Here is a 14,811-nt window from a genome sequence, read left to right as displayed (position 1 = left end):
GTACGAAATGAGATACTTCTTTACTCAAGTGCTTCAAATGTGGAATTTGCTGCCAGAGGGTGTAGTGATGGCCACAGGCACAGATGGCTCTAAAAGGGGATAAGATACATGGAGGAAAGGTCTATCAGTGGCTATTAGCCATGGTGACGGTGTCAATCATGGCTAATTCTAATCAATGACTGATGGATTTCTGGTCTGACACAAGCAGGCCCGCGTAAGATCATACAGAACCAAATGCTGCTAATTTATTATCTTTTCCTGGCCCCTCTTTGTTTTACGGCTGTTAATTACAGAGACCAAAGCAATCAGCACCTTCTCATGAATCCTCCTGTGGGAGGAAGCACCATCTGGGCAATGCAAGGCCGAATGCCTGATAACGCTCTGGGAATGTATGTAGTTTTGATACTCTATGTGTGAAAGCTCCCCTGCTTCCCCTACCCGTAGGAATCCCTTTTAAATGTATCTTAAAACTTGTGTATCAATGTATTGGTTTCATTCTTCTCAAGCCAAGGCTTGAGCCAAAGTAGCGGTCTATCAATAAACATAGTCTTTGTATCAACTTTGACTCATCATTGAATCCGCCTGCTTGACAGACGGAGGGGAACCTCCACATTTGGAGTCAGTAAACCCCTGAATACCAGTGTCAGGAGGCAACATGGGGGAAAGCCCTCAGCCTCCGTGCCCTGTTGTTGGCTCTAGAGTTGCCAGTTGGCCACTGTGTGAGACAGGATGCTGGACTAGATGGACTTCTGCTTTGATCCAGTGGAGAATCTCATTGAGGAATATTTTCTATGGAACTTGCATTGTCATAGGTGTTAGTTCATCAAGTAATAAAAATTGAGGTAGACAAGAGTTTATTTCTCAAATGAGAGGAGCGGATCTGAAACCTGCCTTTGTGGAAGCCACAAGAGCCTTCTGACCTGAAAGACCAACACACTGCTCTTAGGGGCAAAGGCTAGCTCTAGTTAGTGAAGAGTGAAGGTAAGAACATGCTCGGGGGTGTCTGACTTCTTATATTCCTCAGAAGTATTCAAAACAGATGCTGCACATGAGGTTGTCTCAGATCTAGTTTGTGTGAAGTCTTCAGCATGTGGAAGGGCTGGTGTCTGACCTGGGACCCAATATGTCAGTCTGGAGGGGGGCCGATGCCTTCCTCTGGAACAGGGTGGGGACTGCAATGTTCTTTCTAATTCCCACCCCCCCACACACATGCACACACACTGTGCAGAGCAGTTCACATCCTGAGCAGAACAGAACTCCGTCTGCTGTAATCTTAAAATGGGCAATGGGCAGTGCAAGACACTGTGTGACTGCAGACTGGTGCTGAGCAGGGCTTCCTGTGTTTATGAGTAGCCACTCACATGCACAACGTAGAGGGAACACTGGCACTGGGGGGAGGCTTATGAAAAAGTGATCCCTGGCAGTGTTCCCTCTAAGCTGAGTTAGTGTGCGCTAGCTCACAGATTTTTAACCTCCAACTCACACATTTTTGTCTTAGCTTAGGAAGGTTGACCCCGGAGTACACTAACTTATGCAGTAGCTCACAACTTTAAAGCTAGTAGCTCACAAAGTAGAATTTTGACTCACAAGACTACAGCTTAGAGGGAACATTGGTAACCCAGGCCAGTAGTGTGGCCTTTGTGGAGAAACAGATGGCTAGTGATGCTGCTAGGTTCTGGAATCGGAATCCTTTTCAAAGCGTCACTTTGGTAAAAACTGACCACTTAGAATCCTGGGACATTAACAGACGAGTCAGTGAGGAGAAGGTATAAAGGGAGAGCTGTGATAGAAGTGTGGGGGGAGGGTGAACAAAAGGGGGTCACTGAGAAGGGGGCTGTAGTGGAGGATGACCTTGGTCAGCAGCTGGGATTAGGGAAGAAAGCCTCTTGGAGTTGTGATTCCTTGACAGGGTTTGGCCCTGTGCCTCTCCTTTCAGCACTTGTGTTGGTAGATGCACAGTGGGGCTACGAAAGGGACAGAGGGGGACGTTTGTGTGTGTAGGGGAGAGCAATATCTGAGCAGCAGGAAGGGATGAGAGGAGGCCCCGCCCCTGCTGGCTATCAGTCTTCTGTCTGATCTCCCTTCTGCCTTTGTGCAGTTCAGGAGCCAGAGAAGCAGTGACCGGGCCAGGATGCTGCCGCTGGTATGGGGGTTATGGTGCCTGATGCCTCTGATGCAGGGAGGGATTGCATCTGCTGCCTTCCTGCCCTTCAGTGCTGAGGGAATATTCCGGGCTTTCAGCAACCTCATGGAGCAAAACCAGGTAAGTCATGAGGAGGGCAGAAGAGAGGGTCTAGGTGGCCAAATAAAATCTGTCCCTGAATAAAAGGAATGTTCCAGTGCTGGGGGGAGGCATGCTACAGTCCTTTCAAACAAGGGAGGATCCTTACAATAAGAGCTACATCTGGCAGATGAGTGTCATAGCTAACATCTCTTTCTGAACTTCTCCACATCCTCCGCATCAGCATCTTTCTTCCAATCTCTTTCTTGTCCCTTTCTCCCTGGCCTGTTTATACTGCACAGCACACAAATCTGTGTTTTGGCACATACGCTGTTCTTATCATTGCTCTGGGAACGGATATGTTTTCTAGCACTCTGTTCTTAGGAACTCAAAACCAAACAATTTTTTTTTAAGATTTCAGGAAAGAAGGTTTGTTCCTCAGCTGTTCACAAACCTCTCATCTTGCAGCACCTTCATTTCAGATGCCAATGAAGGCTTCCCAAGGCTTCCAAATTCTAGATTTGAGGACATCTCCCCCCGCAGTGACTGTAATTAAACTGGAATGATAACATTGCAGAGGATAACACACACACACACACATTTCTTGCAGGTCTTTGCGGGGTGGTGTTTGCTGTTTCCAGATTTTAACTTAGCTGGAGCCTGTCTTCCTTGGGGTATGACATGCTCCAAAAATCATATTGGCTGTAAAAGTTGTGTAACCACTCCCGACTTCCCATGAGACAACCTGGGGCTGTATATTGTCCGACAGTGCTGAGAATTCTTTATGTTCTTATCAAGAGGAGATTGGATAAAAATATGGAGCAGAGGTCCATCAGTGGCTATTAGCCACAGTGTGTGTGTGTGTGTGTGTGTGTGTGTATTTTGGCCACTGTGTGATACAGAGTGTTGGACTGGATGGGCCATTGGCCTGGTCCAACATGGCTTCTCTTATGTTCTTATGTTTTAAGGATTTCTGAGTCCAGATTGTTCAGTGACATGGGCTAAACAAACCTGAGAGAGATCCTCAATTGCTATGTTCTGTCATGAGCTCTAAAATCAATTGAGGAAGCTCTGTGAAATTGTCCATGCAGGACATTATGACTGCATAATTACATATAGAGGCACCTTCAGTGGCTGCTCCCCAAATGTGTATTAGTCTTGAACTGTTTTAAAATTAGACCTGCATGCTTTGGTGGATGGATCCATTGATGACTTCCTGATCAACAGAAAAGTTGCTATCAGTTAATCCGTCAACACCTTTTTTTTTTAAAGCTCTTTAAAATAGAATAAGATATTGGATTTATATCCTGCCCTCCACTCTGAATCGCAGAGTCTCAAAGCGACTCACATTCTCCTTTACCTTCCTCCCCCACAACAGACACCCTGTGAGCAATGTTCCCTCTAAGCTGCAGAGTCTTGTGAGCAAAAATTCTATTTTGTGAACTACTGGCATTAAAGTTGTGAGCTACTGCATAAATTATTGTGCTCTGGGGCTATTTTTCCTGAGCTAAGACAAAAATGTGTGAGATGGAGGGAACTGCCTGTGAGGTGGGTGGGGCTGAGAGAGCTCTCACAGAAGCTGCCCTTCAAGGACAACTCTGTGTGAGCTATGGCTGACCCAAGGCTATTTCAACAGCGGCAAGTGAAGAAGTGGGGAATCAAACCTGGTTCTCCCAGATAAGAGTCCACACACTTAACCACTACACCAATCTGGCACTATGTAGGTATTAAGTGCCATCTTAGAAGAGGCATTCCTGTTGACTCACTCGCGTAGGAGGAAATACTTTTCCTAAGGTGGTACCCACTGTGACATGTACATGCATTGTCTAAAAAAGAAAGTATGCTCTTCCCCCCTTCAAAATGTTTTTTTGCAGGACTTTATTTGTAGAAAAAGCCCAGCAGGAACTCACTGTCATATTAGGCCACATCCCCTGATGTCACCATTGTTTCACACAGGGCTTTTTAGCAGAAAAAAATGTTCAGCAGGAACTCGTTTGCATATTAGGCCACACCCCCTGACCCTAAGCCTGCCGGAACTGCGTTCCTGTGCGTTCCTGTTTAAAAAACAACAAAAAAAAGCTCTGAATTTTTTTTATTAATATGCAAATATAAGTACTCTGAATGCATATTAATCAACCTTCTGTAACCCCCTTCCCCAGATAAGAAATGCCCATCTCCTGGATACTTACAAGAACCCAAATGCACATTTTCCCATGTTCCAAGTTCTTCTGAACAGATTGCATAAAACTCGGGAAACATACAGGTCAATTGCACAAACTTCCCGTTTTATTAATTCAAGCACGAGCATGCAATTCTGGGAGGAGTGATGCACAGACACAGAAATACCAACAAAACGATTTCAGGCCAGCCAGGAATAAAAAGCCATATGAAACCTGCCCTGTGCTTGTTGTGGATGTCATTGTCATCCCAACCATGTGACCTTCTGGAAACAGCATTCTGAGAGGTCCGCCCTGAAGACAGAATGCTGGACTAGATGGATCTCTGGTGTCTGGTCTGAACCTTCAGAGCTCTTAGGAACAGGCTGATGTTCCCATCTTTGTTGCTGTAGGAAGCCCTGGCCAATGAGCAGTTTGACAGTACGGTGGACATCAGCAAGCTGCCCCCCAACTATCACAACGAGGAGGAAAAGCAGCGGAAAATGGGGAATGCCACTCTGTATAGCCGTCATGTAATCAACAAGGTGAGTGAGCTGTTGGGGGGGAAAACTGCAGCATGTCAGTTCTTTTAACTATATGAATGTGTGAAGCTGCCTTGCATTGACTTGTGGCTTTGGCCTACCAGGATCAGCCACTCCAGTTGGCTCTCTCCTAGGTCTCAGGCAGACAAATAGCTTTCCACCCACTACTTGAGATCTTTTGCCAGCAAGCCATTTGGTAGGCTAGGAAGCAGGGTCTGTCCCGGGGTAGCCAAACTTGCTTAGTGTAAGAGCCACATAGAATAAATGTCAGATGTTTGAGAGTTGCAAGACAGGAAGGAAGGTGGAAAGAAAGCAACTTTAAATGCATTCTCCAAGCTGCTGGCTGGCTTGGCTTGAAGAAGTGATCTAAACCATTTGGTAGGCTTGGAAGTGGAGTCTGTCCCAGGGGTGGGCAAATTTGCTTAGTGTAAGAGCCACATAGAATAGATGTCAGATGTTTGAGAGTTGCAAGATAGGAAGGAAGGAAGGAAGGAAGGAAGGAAGGAAGGAAGGAAGGAAGGAAGGAAGGAAGGAAGGAAGGAAGGAAGGAAGGAAGGAAGGAAGGAAGGAAGGAAGGAAGGAAGGAAGGAAGGTGGAAAGAAAGCAACTTTAAATGCATTCTCCAAGCTGCTGGCTGGCTTGGCTTGGAGAAGTGATCTAAAGAGAGAAATGCCTTCTCCAAGCTGGCTGACAGGGTGGTGGGGGCTTCAAGAGCAACACAAGATGTGTGACAGAGCCACATGTGGCTCCCGAGCCACAGTTTGGCCACCCTTGGTCTGTTCCATTTCTGTGCCCCAGCCACTATATGACCCATAGAGGGAGATAAAGTCTCTCCTTTATAGTTATGCTTGGTGCTGGCTCCACATGAATTCGGGCTTGCCTGTGTTCTCTTCTGAGCATGGCATCAAAGGCACAAAGCTGACCTGAACACCTGGCAGTTCCTGAATGCCCGGTGAAAAGGGTCTGTGGGGTGGCAGTGGTCCATAGATTGTAGTTTGGATGTCCCTACTTTAAAGTTGAATTGCACTTTATGAGGTATGCCAAACAAAATTATTTTGCAGGTGAAGAAGATCTGAATGATTCTTCTTGAATGCACTTTGAAGAGTGATATCCTGCCCACATGTGGGATTGAAATGTGGCCTGGCAGTTCTGCATATATTAAGATGCCTTTAAGACTTGCATGGATTTGGGAATGGTTGGTTTGTAATTCTTGCCTCATGAACTGATTATGTTTGGAATGTTACCATTGGCTCAACAGGTTTTATTTAATGACAGATGGATGAGCATGTTTCGATGCTGTATTTAAAAAGTACATAGTGCATATGTTTAATCAGTGATTAAGCCAAACCTTAAAATCCAGTTTGGTGTAGTGGTTAAAAGCAATGGGTTTGATTCCGTACCCCTCCACATGCAGCAGCTGGGTGACCTTGGGTCAGCCACAGTTCTCTCAGAGCTGTTCTCTCAAGAGCAGTTCTCTCAGAGCTCTCTCAGCCTCACAGGGTGCCTGTTGTGGGGAGAGGAAGGGAAAGGAGACTATAAGCTGCTCTGAAACTCCAAGTGAAGGGCAAGGTATAAATCCAATCTCTTCTTTCTGTTGTCTTGGGTTGGAGAAATATATATTTATATCTCTGTAGGGCTTGGGGCCAGTGTACCTGAAAGGCTGTTTTCTCCCTTATGAACCTACCAGTCTACTACAGTCATCTTTAGAGGCACTGCTTCCGCTCCACGCCCCCCCCCCCCCAAATCTGAGGCTAGATAGGCAGCAACTCAAGAGAGGCTTTCTTGGGGTGGCACCCAAACACTGGAACTCCCTCCCCAGAGAGGTTTGTCTGGTCCTGTGTCACTTTCTTCTGTCAGCAGATGAAGAATTATGTTTTGTTTGGCATCCTGCAAATAACTGCTACTGGCCTTCCTTCTCTGGTTTTGGTTTTGGTATTGTGTATTTTTATTGAATTATTTTATATATTATTTTAAATGCTGTTTGAATGTTCAAATGTTTTGACGTTCGCAGCCTTAGGACCCTATTAGGGAAACATAGAAATGAATAATACATGTTTCCCCACAATAATTCTTCTGCTCAGGGGTCATTTAGTAGAAAAAGAGGTGCCAGAGCTCATTACCACAAACTCATTTGCGTATACCCCTGACATCACCAGAAGGTGTACTGAATTATATCAGCTCAGCATCTACCTTAAAATGCTTCTTGAATTATAATTGTCATACTAAAACCTTACTCCCATCATACTTCTTAAATTCTTCTCCTATGTGGTCACGGTGGTATGATGAAGATTTCCATCTGTCTGCTTTATATGTTTTGGTTACTTTCTCATTTTTTGTGGGGAAAAATATTAGAAAGTTTGTCAAATCATAGAGTTCTCACAGGGGGTTTGAACAATGGAACCCAGAAGCAAGTGTTTTATGGGGGAAGGAAGCAAGGAAGCAAGGAAGGAAGGAAGGAAGTGCACACAATCAAATTTAGAGGTTCTGGAGCTCCACTCCTGTGATCTCCAGCCCAAAATGAGGCCTGCTTCTGTTACATTAATCTGTCTGTCTGCCTGTTCTTCCCACTCTTCAAGCAACCCCTCAGCAACACTTTATTTATGCATTATTGAAATGCCCAGACAGCAGTCTGATGGACACATAAAACCCCTTCTTTTTTTATAATTCTTTATTTTAAGCTATTTAAACAACTGGCAACCTGAATAAAATCCCTTCTTAAGAACATAAGAAGAATCCTGCTAGATTGGAAGACTGGTCCATCTAGCCCAGCATCTTGTCTCACACAGCAGCCAACCAATTCTTGGTTGAGGCACCACGCTGCACTGCTGAGGGAATATATTCAAGTCCATGAACTAACATGGGTTCCTTGGGTTGCTTAGGGGGAAAAAAACACCATCAGAAGATTGAGAGAAGAGAAGAATTTATACCCCACCCTTTACTTGGAGTCTCAGAATGGCTTACAATATCCTTTCCCTTCCCTTCCTCATAACAGACACCCTGAGGTAGGTGGGGCTGAGAGGGCTCTGAGAGAACTGCTCTTGAAGGAGCAGCTCTGAGAGGACTCTCACTGATCCAAGGTCATACCAGCAGGTGCATGTGGAGAAGTGGGGAAATCAAACCTGGTTCTCCCAGATTAGAGTCCACATACTTAACCGCTATGCCAAACTGGCTAGAGGAACAGTGTTAATGTAAACCTGGTGTAAACAGAGAACTCACTGTAAGGGAAAGGAAGTAAAATGCTCCCATAGCCGGTTGGAGCTTTGACCCCACAGGGAAGAGTTTTTGAAGCCCTGTTCTTTTGTCCATACACACAGGTGACTGACAACCATACAGGCGAGATGATCTTTTCAGAGAAAACGGTGACTTCTATTGAACAGGGAGATACCCCTCCAGAGGAGGAGAAGCAGGTTAGTATGCCACACATACACACCAACCAGTTTTAGGATGTCTGTGTGTATGACCTGATTTGGCTGTGTGTGAGGAGAGGGAGAGAGTCTGTAGGCTGGAGTCAGTTTGCAGGCATGTTCGAGGGCCAAGCTAGAGCACCAAACTGTGAACAGCCCTGCCATTTTAGGCAACGGGCTTGCGGGGGCAGTGTTCCCAAGATGCACCTGTCCATGCTTCCCAGGGAACAGTGCAAGAACATATATGCCTTCTTGAGGAATGGAACATGAAGTCAAACCCTAACAAGGACATTCAGTCCCAATGAGCTGCAGGCTGGGCTAGATGTTCCTAAAGTGTCATGGGACATATCTCAGGACTAACAGCTGCAAAAGGCACATAACTCTTACTAGACTGTCAGTTCTTCCCAAAGGGCTCAGGAAGATCCCTGTTTTTTCTTGCAGTCACCCATAGATGTTGTTTCCTCTTCCCTGCAGGGAACTCTTGGCAATATAAGAAGAATTTATCCTGGGTCATGTAGTCCAAAATCCCACTTCCAACAGAGCCCAGCCAGAAGCCTTCCAGAGGAACCGGAAAACAGAGCATGAAGCCAATGCTATTCCCTTGTCATCTGCCCCATCTTCATAGAGGCAGTGTTATAATCCCCAGTTGGAGGCAGGAGATCCCCTGGTTTGGAGGCCATCCCCCTCTTCAGGGTTATCAAAAAGTGGGGGGAGGGGGGAATATCCATGGAGCACTCCATTATACCCTATAGAGACCAGTCCCCATAAGGAAGAATCTATCTGTGGGTATCTGGGGCTCGGGCGGGTGGGGAGAGGCTGCTCTCTGAGGTAGAGGCACCAAATTTTCAGCATAGCATCCGTGCCTCTCCTCAACCACTCCCCAAGTTTCAAAAAGATTGGACTAGGGGGTCCAATTCTGTGAGCCCCAAAAGAATGTGCCCCCATCTTCCATTATTTTCAGTGGAAGGAAGGCATTTAAACGGAATGTGATCCCTTTAAACATGATGGCCAGAACTCCCTTTGGAGTTCAGTTGTGCTTGTCACAACCTTGGTCCTGGCTCCACCCCCAAGTCCTCACATATTTGCTGAATCAGACTTAGCAACCCTAAATAAGGTGGGGAGGAGTGGGGCAGCTACCTTTGGCCAATCTGTTGGGGACACAAAGGCTGCTCTCTTGGTGGAGCCCTGGGAACACCATGGCACAGCCAGCTCATCTAGAGGTCAGCATTGGGTACACTGGAAGTGATGTTGATCAATGACTATCATAATGAGGGCAACCAGCCAAGAGGTGCAGTTAATGAAACTTGTTCCAAAGGCAGTAAACAGAAATTCCATCTAGCTATTATGCCTGACAGCTCTTGTTAGACTTGTCTATGCTTAATCTTGTTAAAAAGCAGTCAATAAAAAAAAAGAACAGAAGAGCTTCATTCTCTCCCCCCACCCCAAACCCCCTGATTCTTCTTTCCTTCTCCCATGATTTTCCAATCCCCCTTTTTTATGGCACACATCCCCAGTCCTAGAAGGCAGGAACCAGAATCTTGGACCATTCCTTCCCTTCCAACTCTGAGCATACGTTTTCCACCGATCCACACAGATCACTGTGGTGATATTAGCCTTTTGGTGCCCTGTGACCTGGATAGCCCAGGCTAGGCCAATCTCGTCAGATCTCAAAAACTAAGTAAGGTCGGCCTTGGCTAGTATTTGGATGGGCGACCTCCAAGGAATACCAGGGTTGTGAGGCGGAGGCAAACAATTGCAAACCCTCTCTCAAACATCTTGTGCCTTAAAAACAAGTCTAGCTTGCCACCTAGTGGTGCATAATGCTAAAAAAGAGCTTGAATTTCTGGCTGCCAGACAAACTTAGGATTTCCTGGATATTTTATGCACAGTGCCATATTATTATTATTATTGTTGTTATTGTTGTTGTTATCATCATCATTATCCCTTTTGATCCATGTCTTTCCAGGATCCCAAGCCAGTGGCTAGTCAGAAAGAAACAGACCCTGAGGCAGACAGGCAGATTGATGGAGTCAGGTTCTTCACGGAGAGTCCCCCCCAGCCTAGGCCTAGGCTGACCTTTCTGATCTTCCGATTCCCTCACAGCCTCAAAAGCGAGCAGATGACGGACAGCAGCTGGGCCAAGGAAAAGCCCATCAGTGATAGGAAACACAGGCTGCTGGCCATTCGGAATGGGCTTTTAACAGCCCCTCGCCCCATCAAGAAGAAAATCCTCTCTGCCCCCCCTCAGCAGAAGTACATCCCACGAAAACGTCACTTCTTTTTCTTCTGGCGGAAGATGTAAACCAGGGAGAGGCTTAACTTGTCTGGGGCCAGGGAGAATTGTTCTGGTTTCTGAGATACTTCCTGTTATGGTTTACAGGGGGATCTTACAAAAAAGGGGGGCATAGTTCCTCTCTATCTTGAAATAAAAGTCATTCCCCTGAAAAATGAAACCTTGAGGAGGAGGGATCTGTAATAATTCCCCTCCCAGGGGATTGAAACAATATGGATGCTACTCATTTTCAGTACAGCATTTACAAGCAGAGCAATGGCTCACTAGCAGCCTAGGGCTGCCAGCCTCCAGGTGGGACCTGGAGATTGCCTGCTATTACAATTGATGTCCAGGTAATATATGTCAGTTCCTCTGGAGAAAATGCTTTGGAGGGTGGACTTTATAGCCTTGTATCCTGTTGAAGTCCCTCCCCTTCCCAAACCCTGCCCTCCCCAGGTTCTACTCCCCAAATCTCCAGGTATTTAACCACTCAAAGCTGGCAACCCTACCTCTGACTAGGCTGATGTCTTCCGATCTCAGAAGCTAAGCAGAGTTGGCACTGTTTAGTATTTGGATGGGAGACCATCGAGGAAGTCTAGGGTAGCTACACAGAAGCAAGCCATCTCTGTCCATCTCTTGCCTTGAAAACCCTACAGTGTCATAGGGTTGCCAATCCCCAGTAGGGGGCAGGGGATTCCTTGGTTTGGAGGCCCTTGCCCCCCTGTTTCAGGGTTATCAGAAAGCAGGGATGGGGGTTGAATGTCTGCTGGGCACTCCATTATACCCTACAGAGACTGTACCCCATAGGGTATAATGGAGAATCAATCCGTGGGTATCTGGGGCACTGGGGGCTGTTTTTTGAAGTAGAGGCACCAAATTTTCAGCATAGCATCTGGTGCCTCTTCTTAAACCCTCGCCCCTCAAGTCTGAAAGAGATTGGACCAGGAGGTCCAATTCTATGAGCCTCAAAAGGTGCTCCTATCTTTCATTATCGCCAATGAAAGGAAGGCATCTAAAAAGAGCGCAATCCTTTTAAATGTAATGGCCAGAACTCCCTTCAATCATGTTTGCCATAGTCTTAATCCTGGCTGCATCCCCAAAGTCTCCTGGCTCCACCCCCAAAGTCCCCTGATATTTTCTGAGTCAGATCTGGCAACCCTACAGGGTCTCCATAAGTCCCCTGTGACTTGATGACACTTTTTGTTGCTGCCACAGCTCACTGGTAGACACTTGGTTTGAAAACAGAAGTTCCCAGGTTCAACTCCTAATATATCCAGTTGTTGTCAGCAAAGGGTTTATTGAAGTTTCAAAATGAGCAGACTTGTCTTTATTAAAAACTAAGTTGCATTTATTGATAGCTACAATGTTACTCCATCTACAGATTCATTGGAACTGATAACAGATAGCTTGAACCATAGGCATTTATGAATACACTTCAAAGAATTTGGGCTTTAAACTATTTCCCATAATAAAACTACAGTTGGTCTCTGCAAGTAACACTTTTCACACTCCCGCTTATCTTTCCCTCCTGGCAATGTCCTTGCTCGGCTCGGGAGGCGCCAGGATGGTGAGCTGAGCATTCTGCACTTCAAAGGCCGTGCTGGCCTTTAGATCCTTGGTAACTTCCATCCTCGTCTATTCCCACTCCCCCCTCCTTTATTATGCAGAGTACCTGGGTTAGTAGCAAGTGGATTTATTTAGCAGTAATGTTAGTGAGCAGTAAATAATAAATTCAGTAAGCACAGGTAACTTCAATGAGACACAGCCTGACATACTGCCCCTCCCTAAGCTCTTGCTCGGGGTTTATCTGGGTGCAGTAGGTAAAATTGCTTGAGTAGTTGAGGAGCCTTGAGGTCAGAGGATTTCACCCACTCGTCACAGCTGGGCGGGAAGTAGCGCCAGCGGACTAGGTAGTGCAGGACCCCCTGTTGGATTTTAGCATAGAGGATTTCCTTCACTTCGTGGTGTTTCTGACCCTTCACCAGAATAGGCTCCGGCTCCGGGCTCCAGGGATGCCACCTCGAACCACCCGGATTCTGACGGATAAGACTGCAATGGAAAACAGGGTGTATTTTACTGAACAGTTTGGGCAGATCAAGTTCTACTGTCACTTTATTAATCACCCTCTTGATTTTGAAGGGTCCCAGGAACTTGTAGGCCAGTTTTCGAGAGGTCTGAGGCAACGGGAGGTTTTTGGTGGATAAAAGCACTGTCTCTCCTACTTTGAAATCCCATCCTGGGCTGTGCTTTTTGTCAAATTGGGCTTTGTAATCCTTTTTAGCCTCCTCCAGGTTCTCCTGGATAACTTTCCAAGATTTTTCTAGCTTCTGCCACCACTGCTGGCAGTCTGTGGAGAGAGGATCGCTCCCGCCCCCTGGGAGGGAGGGGAAAGGCTTCCCCTCGTAGCCATGCACCGCTTGGAACGGAGACATTTTGGTTGAGCTGTGGAGGCTGTTTGTATCCGTAATCGGCAAAGGGAAGGAGCTCTACCCAGTTAGATTGCTGAAAGTTTATGTAGCACCTCAAATACTGCTCCAGAAGTCTATTCACCTGCTCGCTCTGACCGTCCATTTGCGGGCGATAGGCTGAGCTCAACCCCTGCTCCATCCGTGTGAGCTTGCAAAACTCCCGCCAGAAGTTGGCAACGAACTGCGGCCCGCGGTCGCTAATGACCTTGTCTGGGAATGAGTGGACCCGGACCACATGCAGGGAAAACAAATAGGCTAGTTCCTTCGCGGTGGGGAGCTTGCGACGGGGTGAAATGGGCTTGTTTTGAAAAGGTGTCCACTACCACCAGTATCACTGTCCGCCCCCTGGAGGGGGGTAGTTCTACGATAAAGTCCATTGAGATCACTGACCAGGTCCGCTCGGCGGTGGGAAGGGGTTGTAAAAGTCCCGGCACCTTCCCCCCCCCCCCTTCGTTTGGCCATGAGGCAAGTAGGGCACGTTTGCACAAATTCAGAAATGTCTTTTTTCATCTGCGGCCACTAGAACTGTCGATGGACCAGGTGGAGGGTTTTGACGCACCCGAAGTGCCCGGCCAGTTTGCTAGTGTGGCAGTGCTGTAGCACCTCCACCCTCAGGGATTTTGGAACGTAGAGTTTCCCTTCATGGTACCAAAACCCTCCTTCTCCCTTTTTCAATCCGTCTGGCCGGTCCTTCCCCTCCTTCTCCACTTCTACTATTAGTTTATTCCCCCCCCAGGGGTTGCCCTTTTGGGAGGCGGTTTTGGATCGGGTTTGTGCCACCCCGGCCACGGCTTCGGGGGGTATTAGAGAGTCTATAACTTCCTCCCGTTCGCTCTCGTGCTGCGGCAGTTGGGAGAGGGCATCTGCTAAAAAGTTTTTGGAGCCAGGGATGTGACGCAACGTGAAGTCAAATTTAGCAAAGAATCCCACCCATCAGATTTGTTTCCCGGTCAGTTTGCGGCGCCCAGTGAGCGCTTCTAGGTTTTTGTGGTCTGTCCAGATTTTGAACAGCACCCTGGCTTTTTCTAGCCAAGACCTCCATGTTTTTAGGGCAAAAGTTACTGCGTACGCTTCCTTGTCCCACACTGACCAATTCCTTTGCTCGTTCGAGAACTTCCGGGAAATATAGGCGCATGGTCTTAGTTGGCCCCCCTCGTCCTTTTGCATCAATATTGCCCCCACCGCCGTATCGGAAGCGTCACACTGGACCACGAAGGGTTTGAGCTCATTGGGGTGCACTAGTACCGGCTCACTGGTGAACAGCCGTTTTAGAGTATCAAATGCCTCTTGGCACTGTTTAGTCCATTTCAGTTTGGCCCCTGGTTTTTTCGCTTCGCGCCCCTTCCCCTTGGTCTGTAGGAGGTCAGTTAGGGGTAGGGCCACCTTGGCGAACCCCTGTATGAACGACCTATAGAAATTTGCGAACCCGAGAAAGGATTGGAGCTGTCTACGTGTTCTCGGGGGTTCCCAGTCCAGTACTGCTTGTATCTTGGCCAGGTCCATGGCCAACCCCTTGCCCAACACCCTGAACCCCAGATAGTCCAGTTCCTCTTTGTGGAACTCGCATTTGGACAGCTTAGCATAGAGTTTGTTTTGGTACAGGGTTGTCAGGACTTCCCTCACTAGTTTTACATGGGAGGGGAGGTCCTTGGAATAAATAATGATGTCATCCAGGTACACCACCACCCCTCTGTATAGGTATTTTCTGAGCACGTAGTTGATAAAGTTCATGAAGACCCCAGGGGCCC

The 14,811-nt window shown here is 47.1% G+C and overlaps 1 protein-coding gene across 1 annotated transcript in view; it reads left to right on the top strand.

Annotated features, from left to right (window-relative positions):
• The first annotated feature begins 2,075 nt into the window (after positions 1-2,075).
• The window catches only part of DKKL1 (dickkopf like acrosomal protein 1), a 29,565-nt gene continuing 16,829 nt past the window's right edge, over positions 2,076-14,811 (top strand). The window contains exons 1-3 of the mRNA XM_060256405.1: positions 2,076-2,263; positions 4,791-4,922; positions 8,234-8,326. Coding sequence (XP_060112388.1) covers positions 2,132-2,263; positions 4,791-4,922; positions 8,234-8,326 — 357 coding nt within the window. The 5' untranslated portion in view covers positions 2,076-2,131. The remainder of the gene's footprint in view (positions 2,264-4,790; positions 4,923-8,233; positions 8,327-14,811) is intronic.

This window comes from Heteronotia binoei, chromosome 15 (genome assembly GCF_032191835.1).
Source record: "Heteronotia binoei isolate CCM8104 ecotype False Entrance Well chromosome 15, APGP_CSIRO_Hbin_v1, whole genome shotgun sequence".
NCBI lineage: Eukaryota > Metazoa > Chordata > Lepidosauria > Squamata > Gekkonidae > Heteronotia > Heteronotia binoei.
The sequence above is the reverse complement of the archived record's forward strand: the minus strand, read 5'-3'. Positions and strand labels throughout refer to the sequence as shown.